The sequence below is a fragment of the Thalia democratica genome, chromosome 8 (assembly GCF_965202585.1).
Source record: "Thalia democratica chromosome 8, ktThaDemo2.hap1.1, whole genome shotgun sequence".
Taxonomy (NCBI): domain Eukaryota; kingdom Metazoa; phylum Chordata; class Thaliacea; order Salpida; family Salpidae; genus Thalia; species Thalia democratica.
In genome coordinates this window covers 18,136,369-18,148,480 of record NC_139172.1, presented here as the reverse complement: position 1 = coordinate 18,148,480, position 12,112 = coordinate 18,136,369, and the positions used below count along the sequence as shown (strand labels likewise).

At 28.9% G+C, this 12,112-nt stretch overlaps 2 protein-coding genes across 2 annotated transcripts; both read left to right on the top strand.

Moving 5' to 3' along the window:
- LOC145842259 (cilia- and flagella-associated protein 206-like) lies at window positions 1-2,196 on the top strand. The gene is made up of 2 exons (XM_082949679.1): window positions 1-1,576; window positions 1,765-2,196. Exons 1-2 carry the CDS (start codon window positions 73-75, stop codon window positions 2,121-2,123), a joined length of 1,863 nt encoding a protein of 620 aa, XP_082805805.1. The 5' UTR covers window positions 1-72; the 3' UTR covers window positions 2,124-2,196.
- Window positions 2,197-6,934: 4,738 nt separating this feature from the next.
- On the top strand, window positions 6,935-7,997 carry LOC145842951 (uncharacterized). The gene is made up of 3 exons (XM_082950425.1): window positions 6,935-7,027; window positions 7,226-7,345; window positions 7,614-7,997. Exons 1-3 carry the CDS (start codon window positions 6,935-6,937, stop codon window positions 7,995-7,997), a joined length of 597 nt encoding a protein of 198 aa, XP_082806551.1.
- The last annotated feature ends 4,115 nt before the right edge of the window (window positions 7,998-12,112 follow it).

The window sequence follows — 12,112 nt, the reverse complement described above, 5'->3', positions numbered from 1 at the left end:
ATTTTTAAGCACATAGACTTTTATTTTAATGAGTCTGTATTTAAAGAGAAAAGGAAATCAAACTCATAAGAAATGTCAAGAGCCCAAGCAGAAAGTGTAATTAAAAATATTATTAGGGAAATCATACAAGAATGCAAGAGTAATGGTGAAAGTTTTTCTGAAACTTTAGTAGCTTTTATTGTTAAAGCAGTTGTGCTAGACCCTGATAATGAGTTCAATGTTGACAGGACCTTGACAAAAAATGATGTGCAAAGATTGATTGACTTTTGTGTTGAACGACTGAGTAAAAGAAAGTCACCTAGTCTTGACACTGTTAAAATGCAAGTTTACTTTGACATGAACTATACAGGTCGACGTGAGTTTTTAGATGAGCACAAAAAAGTTCTAGAGTCAAGATTAAACCCAGTTACAAGGGAAATAACAGACAGTCGGGCTAGAACAAGAGAAGAATTAGAAAGCTTATACAGAAAGATTGTCTCATACCTGCTACTGAGGTCAGGTCTAGGCTCTCCAACAGATATTGGTGTAGTTAGGGAAGCTACTGCGGCTCTGCAAAGTGTCTTTCCTCAGACAGAACTAGGCACTTTCATGCAGCTTTCAAAAAGAGATAAGGTAAGGCAGCTTCATGAGCTGACTCTAATTGTCACTGGTATTCGTCTTTTTAACAAAGAATGTGGAAAAGGAGGAGAAGGAATCGACAACCTGTCTGCTATACTCAATGAAGCTATTCCTGCAACCACCCAAAACGTTGATGCTGAAATACAAAGTAGTCAAGAATCAGCAGTTTACTATACAGCTTTAGTTGAACAGTTTGATAAAATTAAGCCTTCTTTGCCTAATGAGATGACATTAGAATTGTTTAAAGAATCATTAATTAACGTAAGACAGCATGAGAGTTTTCTTCGAATACTTTTAAATGATATTATAGGCTGTGCAAAGCAAGTAGACAATTTAATAAACCAGTTTGCAATCAGTATGGAATCATTACAACAAACTGTACAATCAAAAGCGGCTGTTCCAACAGCTCAAGTTTATCCTCAATTTGTAACTATAGCAAACTTGTGGACATGTTTCCAAGATGAAATGGTTCTTCTGAGTGTTTTGAGTAATTTACTTGCCAATTTAGAGCAGTTCACCAGAACACACAAAGAAGTACTTCCTAAAGAGCTTTTGGCTCCTTATTTAGATCAATTGACAATAAAAACCGACATTGAGAGAATGGACGAAAATGCAAAAAATTGTGTTGATCCTAATGAGTATGTTAACAAACCAAATGTGTCTTGGTTATTTCCTGAAACAACAAAGAGTTTTGAAAATCTAATTTATCAGTATAAAGGGTACTGTGGCTTTACTCTTGCCGCAAACGACAGACTGTTATTGCCTGGTAATCCAAGAATTGGAGTTCTTGAGTACCGAGATCAGTACTATGTTTTTAGCTCTTCTGATGCAGCCAAAAAGTTTGTTGAAGATCCTGAGTTTTACAGGCAACAAATTGCTGAAGTAGCAAAAAAATCACCAGAACTCATTCAGCTACTTGAGCTATATCAGCAGTTTTCAACTCTATCATCTTATTCAAGTAGGCTTTTAGTTTATTAATATTATATTCTATCCATTACTAAATCATATAATAAATCAAAACATTTTTTTTAATAAACTTTTTTAGATAAGTTTATATATTGTTATAATTTGTAATATATGTAATATTTATTTAACTATATTTAAATATTAAGTAAGCAAAGTGTGTAACAACTAAAAAATAACTAGGTGATCAGAAAAGGCACCCTGTGATGAAACAAGACCAAGGAATGCAGACTGTCACCCACATAACTGAGAAAAACATCGACCGTGACTACCAGTGGAACGAATGGGAATTGAGAAGAAAAGCAATTAGGTTGGCTAACCTGCGCACCAAGCTGACCCACTCCACACAAACCGCCCTGTCACATATGAGAAGGGACAATTCGTCTCAGGTCTACCTGCCCAAGGACCAAATTATCCAGACTAAGAAAGACGGAAGCTCAAATGTGCCTAAACCGGCTAATTTCATGGCTGGAATCAGGGGCTTCAGGGGAGAGGGTAATTTTCAGCAGATTGACCTCACACCTGATATTGACCAATCATAAAGCTGCATTTTGATTTTAAAGTTTTATTTCAAAATTAAAAAGGAAAGATTTTTGTATGATTTTTTTGTTTGAAACGACCATTTTTAATATTAACATTAATACTCTTGTTTAACTAAGCTAGTGCTTATTCTGTATTTGTTTTTAACAATAAAGCTTAAAATCAAAGTTTAAGCTGCACTTAAACCGGACAATTTATTATAATTTTTTACGCCTAAAATAAAAATGCTTTAAATTGTACTCAAAAATTATTTTTTTATTTCAAAAATTTGTGTTGTTTACTTATTTATAAAACTTCCACTGTGAATTATTTTTTTTAATTTCAGCCTTTTAATATCAACTTTTTGTTGTTTGTAAAAAAACTGTTATTTTTTAAAGACATTTATTCGTACCTAGATTAAATTATTAAGATTATTATTTTATTAAGCAATATTGATGTTACGTGAAATTTTGTTTCAATAAAAATATTAATGCATGTTTCAAAACAAATATAGATTTTTACAATTAGAATTAATCTTTGTAAGTCATCAAATTTAGTTTTAAGTTAAAAGTGTATTATCATTTTAAATTAAAAAAAGCTTGTCTTTTGCTACTTCTGTCAAATTTTAGATGTCTTTTACGGAATTTTTCCTAGTAAGCTTATTTTCAAGTTATCATTTTTTAGAAAAAAGAAGTATTTTTGTCTCGTACAATAAACTAGAACCATTTCAAGCTATGTAATAATTTAATTTGTTAGCTAACTAGTTCTATTTTTTGACAGTATTGTTTTTTAATGAGCAACGTTTCCGTTACTTTTGAAAATTTAAGTATAGGTTAGAACAACTTCTCGCTTTTTTGTTTTGTTTCAAATTTTTAATGAGAGAGTCTTAAAACCAAACTACTGAAATTTTTTAAAAATAGAATTTTTCATAAAACTAATATACATGTTAGAGCTAAAGCGTTTAATCCAAAAGAAGCAGACAAGGTAAACCCATCAAAATAAAAATTATTTTCTTTACTGCTTAGAATATTCTTAAACAGTAACTTATCATAATAACTTGTTGTACTTCGTTTGTATTTTTATTTTGGAAAAACCGCTTTTAGTACAAACAAAAGTAGCTGCTGGTAAAAACAACTACGAAAGCTACAATTAGCTTTTAAAACTTTTCAAAATGTTTTGAAAAGAAGTTGCAAACAAAAAAGTGTCTGCTAGAACCAAACAACAAGCTATGTTTAGGAAATTATATAACGAATGTTTTCAAGAGCATGTGGATATAAATAAATTAGGAGAGCTTACTCAAGAAATAATAAAGCGGCAGGTCACTACAGTTTTCTTTTTTAACTTACATTTAGTTTATAAAACTATGGTTATACATAAAAACATTTCAGTGATTTAAAATAATGCCGAAAAACAATAATTTTAATTTTAAGTCAAGTTCTACATAAAGTAACTTGTCAACTAAGTAGGTACTTTATAGGTACGAACTGCCAGTATTGTACGCATTTTTTAGCTTTACGCTATGTTGAATATGATTACTAAAGAAAATAATAAAACAAAAGTACTATACTTAAAAAAAAAATACTATATAAAATTTAGATAAATTTTTTTAATGTACCGATGAATAAGTTATTAACTCACAAATTTTAGATCAAATCAAACTTTTAAAACAAATATATTACGTTTATTTAACGAAAATAACAAACGGTGAAATTTGAATTTAGATACTTCAGGATTTATTGTTTCGATGAAGAATAAAATTAAATATTTTAATTTAAGTTCCTTTCGTAATAAAATTTTTAATTGTACAAGAAAAAGTTTAGTGTGAGTTCTTTTCGTATTAAAAGTTTTAACTTGTACAACAATAAATTAATTCAAATTAATTAATTGATTCAAGTGGAAAGTGATCGGGTGGGGTTGATTCGGGTTGGAGTTGATTCGGGTGGGGTTGATTCGGGTTGGAGTTGATCGGGTGGGGTAGATTCGGGTTGGAGTTGATTCGGGTGGGAGTTGATTCGGGTTGGAGTTGATCGGGTTGGAGTTTATTTGGGTGGGCAGTGTCAGAATATCGTTTGAATAATCAATTTAGTCTCGCAGTTATCACAATTCAAAAATATTTGCAGGTCATTAGCAAGCATATGATATTTACTTGCGCACAATGGAAACACTCCTGCATGACTCTAACCGCCTCCCGTGTTTCTTATAAACGCATTACTTCATCTACTCCTGGTCAACTTTTGGTTAAACGAGAGGTGTTTTATTTGAACACCTAAACAAATATTGTCATAGTTTTAATGATTTTTTTCGTAATTCCGTATTTTTCTGCTGCATATAACATAAACTTCTTTTGTTTTGTTTATGTTTTTTTGTGTAAAACTCGATTAAACAGATATAAGCTTAATTAAATCATTTTTGGCATATAAGATGAAATAATATATATAATTTAGATTGACATTTGCTTTTTCCTTAACAGGGTGGCCAATTTAGTCATTTAAATAAAAATAATCATAATTTTACTAAGTGGTAACAAGTGTTTTATGATCTTCGAATAATCGGAACTAGTTTAAACCTTTAACAAAAAATATTTTTTTGAATATAACGGTATTTTAGCAGAAAGTATTCAATAAAATCAGTTTTAGTTAAGAAAGCTAGAATCTAAGGAGTATTAGTATGTTTTAGATAAGTTTAGCGCAGGGTTTCCCAAAGTGGGCCAAGTGGCCCCCTAAGGGGCCATGACAGATACTCAGGGGGCCATGAGCAGTAAAGGAGCCACAGGGGGGGGGGGGCATGAGACCATAACTTGAAACTTACACTAGATATTCTTGAGTTGCAGGTGAAGACAAAAAAAAGGTCTTATGTGTATTTTATGATAAATTAGAAGCTTACACTAGATATGCTTGAGTTGCAGACGAAGAGCAAAAAAAAAGTTATTAGTTATTAGCTATATTTGATGTTACAATTTTTAGTTACTTTTAAAATAAACTTATTATCTCTCTTCAACTGTTTTAACAAAGTATTCAGATTAAAGCTAAAAATATAACAAGTTCATAAAAACATTAGTTAATTTTAACTTAAACATTTTTTTGTCTCGGTATTTTATAAAATTTTGTAATAATTTAACTGTTTAAAGTTTAATATGGGACATAGCTTGAACAGGTTTTATTTTTTACCTTACTTTAAAACTTTAAGTCATAATGAAACTAGTTTTAAATTTTATAATGCAGGTTAGTTTAGATATCTCTTACTATTTCAAGCTTATTGTTTAATATAGCGCTTTTTAACCAAAAAAGAATAGAGGGAGGTTAGACTCCATGTTATGTTTATTGTTCTTCTGTATTTGCGTTTATATTTCAAAATATTGTATACAAAAATGTGTCATCTGTATAAATAAAAGCCCCTATACTAGTTTTCTTCTTTAAGTCGCTATTGAATTTTATTATTGATGACTTCTAACAAATATCTTATTTCTAGCTTTAAAACTTTATTCATAAGATCTTAAGCTACTAGATATTTTGAGTCTTAATTGGTTTGAAAATTAAGAATTTTAAGAAAATTGTATTCATACTTCCCTTATTCCAGTTCATCAAGATCCTCTTAGTTAAATTAAAAAAAAATTGAGGTTGTATTTTTAAGCATTAAGGGACTTTTTTAATGTATTTTTCTTATTTAATAAAGTTTTCCAACTTTTAAGTTTTGTATTTAGTCCTGGAATTGTTTTTACTTACTATTCTTGTAAATGTTGAAGTAGTTTTTAGTCATGCATGAAGATAAGTATAAAAGCGTTTGTTAGAGGAATAACTATATTAATTTAGTTGAGATGAGCAGCTAATAGGACATTTAGATAGGAGCTTTATATTTCATGCAGAATTTTCTTTTTAATTTAATAATGTTTAAAGTTTTTTTTTCAAAGGTTGAAGTAAATTTGTTTATAATTTTTTATTCAAAGTAGTAATTATAAAAAAAAGTTAGAGTTAAAATTATGTTGTTCTTACCTTGTTTTTATTTATTATAACTAATAGATTTATAAATCATAAGTCTTTTTTTTTATAAGTTGCATTTTGAAATCTATTTTTCTTCTACTGTTTTTATCAAAAACAAATAAAAAATTTATTTATAATTTGCTTCCGACCACTGTTTTTAAACAATAAATACTGCTTAATTAATACTTTTGGTTTTATATAGGTCATATTACACATAAAAATATTTACCAGTAATTAGGTTCTATTAGGATATTAAACTAGTATATAAATAATATAAAAATTAAATTGATAAAATTCAAAATAAAATTGAGGGTGTATTTGTTAACTTTAAGGGTTTTTTTTGGTTTGTTTTTCTTGTTTAATAAAGTTTTTTAACTTTTAACTTTAAGTTTTGTATTTAGTCCTGGTATTGTTGTTACTTACTATTTTTTAAATGTTGAAGTAGTGTTTAGTCATGCATGAAGATAAGTATAAAATCGTTTGTTAGATAAATAGTTAAGATAAGTTGCTGATAGATCATCAAGATAGAGATTCTTATTTAATTCAAAAATTTTTTTTTAGTTTAATATCGTTTTAATTTTTTTTCTCAAAGGTTAAAGTAAGTTTGTTAATAAATTGTTTTGAAAACTAGTAGTTATTATGATTTTTTTAAAGCATCCAATTTTAATTTTTTAAGGTTTTTAAAAGTCGTGGCTTATAATTTTAGTTAAGCATCTTTTTTTTAATAACTTTATTTATTTCATGTTTGTTTTTGTAAAGTTATTTTATTGTTTAAACTTTTACTTAACTATCAAGATTCAGTATTATCATTTAAGACTTCTTTATTAATAGTCAACAGAAATTAAGATAAAAACAAAATGGAACAATATAACTACAATGTGTATACACCAGCTTCGCAAAGAAGACAGCTTCCTCTTATTGTGAATGCACAATATATAGAAAACAATACAGTCAGTTTTTATTATATTTATGGTAATACTTTTTGTAAACCAAACTTCTCATGCAAAAATACTTATTCACGTAAAATAAGACTATTTTTAATTTTTGTTACGTTATTTAAGTTTAACAAATAAAATTATTACTTTAAGTCACTTTTTACAATACTTTTTAATGCTATGTCTAGTATTTAACCAGCTTAATCTTAACAGGAACAACCTAATTGTACACTTGAACAAAACACGATGGAACAAACTTCTACAACAAGCTCTGGATCTGTACAAACTCCTTCTATTGTGGATGCAGAATTTGTACATTACAACAGACCTCAAGTTAATAAAAAATATTCTTGTTTGTATTTTTGGTTTAAAAAGTTTAAATATTTTTGTAATATTTAGCAAGCACGCCGTTTGTCTATTCTACAGTTTTATAATTAATCATAAAAATACTAGAGTGTTGCATCTCATTGAAAAGTAATCAACACTTAGTTGACATAACATTAACAACCCTGCTATCAAGATAAAGTTATTTACATTTGTGTATGGAAAACTGTTTAATGTTTATAGCTTAGCGCATACATATAAAAATATAAATCCACAGATTACACGAAATAGATTCTCTGATAGCATGCAGGCCATAGCAGAACGAATGGAAAGAACTCCAATCATGTTCTACGATTTGGATTTGGATAACTACCACAGGGAAATAGCTCAACAAAACGTTTTACAAAACATCATCGATTTGCCACATAACTACAACGTGCGAAATGGTCTCACATCAGAAAGAATCAGCAAGTTTAAACATTTCACTGCAGACGAGTCGTTAGCAGGTGAACAGTGTCTTGTTTGCATGGATGAGTTGAAAATTGGAACACAAATGGTCCGTCTGGACTGTCACATTGACCATATCTTGTGTAAAAAGTGCGTGGACAAATGGTTTAAAGACCATAATACGTGTCCTACATGCAGACATGCGTTCAAATAGATTTATTTTATCGTAGAATAAAAAGCATAAGTAGAACGTTTGTAAATTTTCCTCAAAAACTAGATTGATATTAACGATGCATATTAATTACTTGGTGTAAATAAATTTAGAGTAATAGTTGAAAAGATGTTAGATCAGGCTGATTTTAGTTGTTAATCAGGCTGAATAATAAACATTTTTAATTCAATGTTTTTCTTGTTATAATAGATATAACTAAATGACGCATAACTAAAAACTCAAAACACAAACAGCTTAAGGCATAGGGCGTCAGAGTTGACTTATAAGATAAACTACTATATTAAAAGACGAAAATCAATTGAATAAAACAAAAAAAGAACTTTTCAAATAAGCTTTAGTTAAAAAATAATAAGATAGTACTAAAATACATATTATACATAGTAAAAACAAACTTCCAAGATAATAAGTCATCAATATTTAGAAGCTTTAGTTTTAATACAAATATAATTTTAAATTATAATAAAACAATTTAAGGTTTTGGTAGGAGGCGTAGGGAAACATAAACTTTTATAGTTTTTTATTGTAAGCAGAAGTTAGTTTAAATAAAAGTAAGGTTTTCTTTTGAGTTTTTTGTTATTTTTCTTATATTTTCTGTTGTTTTCATCGATTTTTACTAACAACTTTTCTATTTACTAATGTAAGTTCTTATTAAGTTTTGAACAAAAATGTTCTATATTCTCGCAAGAAGTTACGTCCTGTGGTAGTTAAAAAAATATTATTCTGTGAAAAATAGAACTCTGCGAGCCGCTATTTCAAAAACAGTTTTTACATGTCAAATTATTATTAAAAACAAAATTAGAAAATGCTTTTGGTTTTCCATTAACAATCAAAAAAGGTAGATATATAAATCTCAAATCTTCTATATTCCTGAGATTTTAAGCCTAGTTTAGTTGATCTTTGTTGATATGGCATGTTTAATAAGTTGCAACGATTGTAAGTTAAAAGTAAAAGTTTCTGTTGCACTGTTTCAACTTAGTTAGCATCTTTTTTATGACAGGGTGATCAAATTAGAGTATTAAAATGTTGAAAATCTTATAGAATAAACTATTTTCACAGTTTTATTTTCCTTAAAAAACTTAATATTACATATATATAGTATCAACAATATATTTATTGTTTAATCATAAATCATGTACGTAATATTGCAACTAATGATTGCTTAGAATATTCTTAAACAGTAACTTATCATAATAACTTGTTGTACTTCGTTTGTATTTTTATTTTGGAAAAACTGCTTTTATTATAAATACAAGTAGCTACTGGCAAAAACAACTACGAAAGCTACAATTACCTTATAAAATAAAAATATAATAATTTGAAAAGAACTTGCAAACAAAAAAGTGTCTGCTGGAACCAAACAACAAGCTATGTTTAGGAAAATATATAACGAATGTTTTCAACAGCATGTAAATATAAATAAATTTTATTTGTTTTTATTATTTACCAGCAGTGCTTACTTAAAAAATAATCTAGCGGCAGTTCACTTTAGTTTAATTTTTTTATATACATTAATCAACATATTTAATTCAATATACATCACAGATGTTCTTGTGCTAAAACTTTATTTCAACTAACGGCGTTTCACTGCTCTCAAATAAATTTAAGAACAGATCTACGGAGTCTCAAAAAGCTCTAAGAAAGCTCTATTCTTAGAGCTTTTTGAGACTCCGTAGATCTGTTCTTAAATTTATTTGAGAGCAGTGAAACGCCGTTAGTTGAAATAAAGTTTTAGCACAAGAACATCTGTGATATACATTCCGATAAGCTTAGCTTATCAGGATCTCCAGGATTTAACGCCTTATAACGTTACATCTTATAATTCAATATACATTAAGTTTATAAAACTATGTTGGTACTAATAGAAAACATTTAATTAACTGGATATAATAATGAGAATGAAATATTCTAATTTTGAGTCATATTCTATACACAGTTACCTGTCAGCTAAGTACGCACTTTCTAGGTACGGACTGCCATTATGGTGCGCATTTTTTAGCTTAAAACCACTATGTTCAACATGGTTACTTTAAAAAAAGTGACAATACAAAAGTATTATATTAAAAAAAAATATACTGTAGAAAATTTAAATAATTATTTTTTAAAAGAATCAATAAATAAGTTATTAACTCACAAATTTTAGATCAAATCAATTTTTTAAAACAAACAGGTTACAGTTTATTTAACGAAAACAACGAATCACTAGGCAACTGAATCAATATGTTATTATTATATTAATTAAAAAGTTTAAACATAACTGACTCATTTTCGAAAAAAGTTTATTTATTAATTTCGTTTAGCTCTCTTCAGAATAACATTGCTAAAAACTATGAATATTGTAGAGTAATTTTAGTTATATATAATGAATTTGAAAAGTCTAACAAAAAATAGTTACGTCATAAAGTATAAAAGTCTGTTTAGAAAAAGTTTGAAAAATAGAATAGAGCTGTACTGAACTAACTTGAAGTAATTTATAAGACAAAATTGCTAAAACAAAAACATTTAAATAGTAGAAATTTTTACCTTAAACTAAATTAAATAAAAAGCACATTAAAAAATACGACAATAACGACAACAAAATAATACTACTAAAGACCCTATTTGTAAAGTTTTAAATTGTAAAAATCCCTTAGTTTGCAAATTTTTGGCTCGCGAGATCTAATAAACAGAGATTCTAGAACTGAAAGATGGTAGGTGTTTCTAGCTCGGGATAGGATTTCGAACCTATTATCCAGGTAGTTCTCGGCACAAACAGGGTTGTTGAGGAGGTGCTGATGAATAGATGACTGTTCACCTTTAGGCTTCACGTCGTCATTAAAAATAAACCTTTTAAGCTTTTTCGTGACATGCTGCTCTCGCCTGACGTGGAAACGTTGAGATGTACGACCTACGTAGTCATTTCCGCAATGACATTTAAATATGTAAACTACATTACTCAAATCATGGGTAGGTGTGGCATCTTTTACGATTCCGTTGAGTGGGCGGTTGGTGTTGTACACAACACGTAGCGAAACGCTGTCAAAGGTGGATTTTATAGCCAATGAAGCTTGCTTAGCCAGTCCTATTGAGTTTTCACCCATATAAGGAAGGCGGAGGTACACTGGGCAAGGATGTGGGCCGAAAGAGGGTAAGCGATTCATTTTGGACTGAGTTGCCTTAATTGTCTTCTTGATGACTGTTTCGGGGTAACCTAGTGAGAGAAAAATTTTGTAGATGTTGTCAAATTCTAGATTCAAACAGTCAGCAGTGCAAATTTTAATAGCTCTGTTGGTAATGCATTGTATGATCTTACACCAACCGCCCACTCAACAGAATCGTAAAAGATGCCACACCTACCCATGATTTGAGTAATGTAGTTTACATATTTAAATGTCATTGCGGAAATGACTACGTAGGTCGTACATCTCAACGTTTCCACGTCAGGCGAGAGCAGCATGTCACGAAAAAGCTTAAAAGGTTTATTTTTAATGACGACGTGAAGCCTAAAGGTGAACAGTCATCTATTCATCAGCACCTCCTCAACAACCCTGTTTGTGCCGAGAACTACCTGGATAATAGGTTCGAAATCCTATCCCGAGCTAGAAACACCTACCATCTTTCAGTTCTAGAATCTCTGTTTATTAGATCTCGCGAGCCAAAAATTTGCAAACTAAGGGATTTTTACAATTTAAAACTTTACAAATAGGGTCTTTAGTAGTATTATTTTGTTGTCGTTATTGTCGTATTTTTTAATGTGCTTTTTATTTAATTTAGTTTAAGGTAAAAATTTCTACTATTTAAATGTTTTTGTTTTAGCAATTTTGTCTTATAAATTACTTCAAGTTAGTTCAGTACAGCTCTATTCTATTTTTCAAACTTTTTCTAAACAGACTTTTATACTTTATGACGTAACTATTTTTTGTTAGACTTTTCAAATTCATTATATATAACTAAAATTACTCTACAATATTCATAGTTTTTAGCAATGTTATTCTGAAGAGAGCTAAACGAAATTAATAAATAAACTTTTTTCGAAAATGAGTCAGTTATGTTTAAACTTTTTAATTAAAACCAGTACCAAAACCAAACTATTATATTAATCAATAGAATATAACGTTATT

Excerpts from the sequence above, each read along its gene's own strand:
- LOC145842259 (XM_082949679.1), top strand. The coding sequence starts at position 73 with ATGTCAAGAGCCCAAGCAGAAAGTGTAATTAAAAATATTATTAGGGAA. Across the intron at positions 1,577-1,764 it reads AACTCTATCATCTTATTCAA|GTGATCAGAAAAGGCACCCT; the intron begins GTAGGCTTTTAG and ends AAAAATAACTAG.
- LOC145842951 (XM_082950425.1), top strand. The coding sequence starts at position 6,935 with ATGGAACAATATAACTACAATGTGTATACACCAGCTTCGCAAAGAAGA. Across the intron at positions 7,028-7,225 it reads AATATATAGAAAACAATACA|GAACAACCTAATTGTACACT; the intron begins GTCAGTTTTTAT and ends TAATCTTAACAG. Across the intron at positions 7,346-7,613 it reads TACATTACAACAGACCTCAA|ATTACACGAAATAGATTCTC; the intron begins GTTAATAAAAAA and ends ATAAATCCACAG.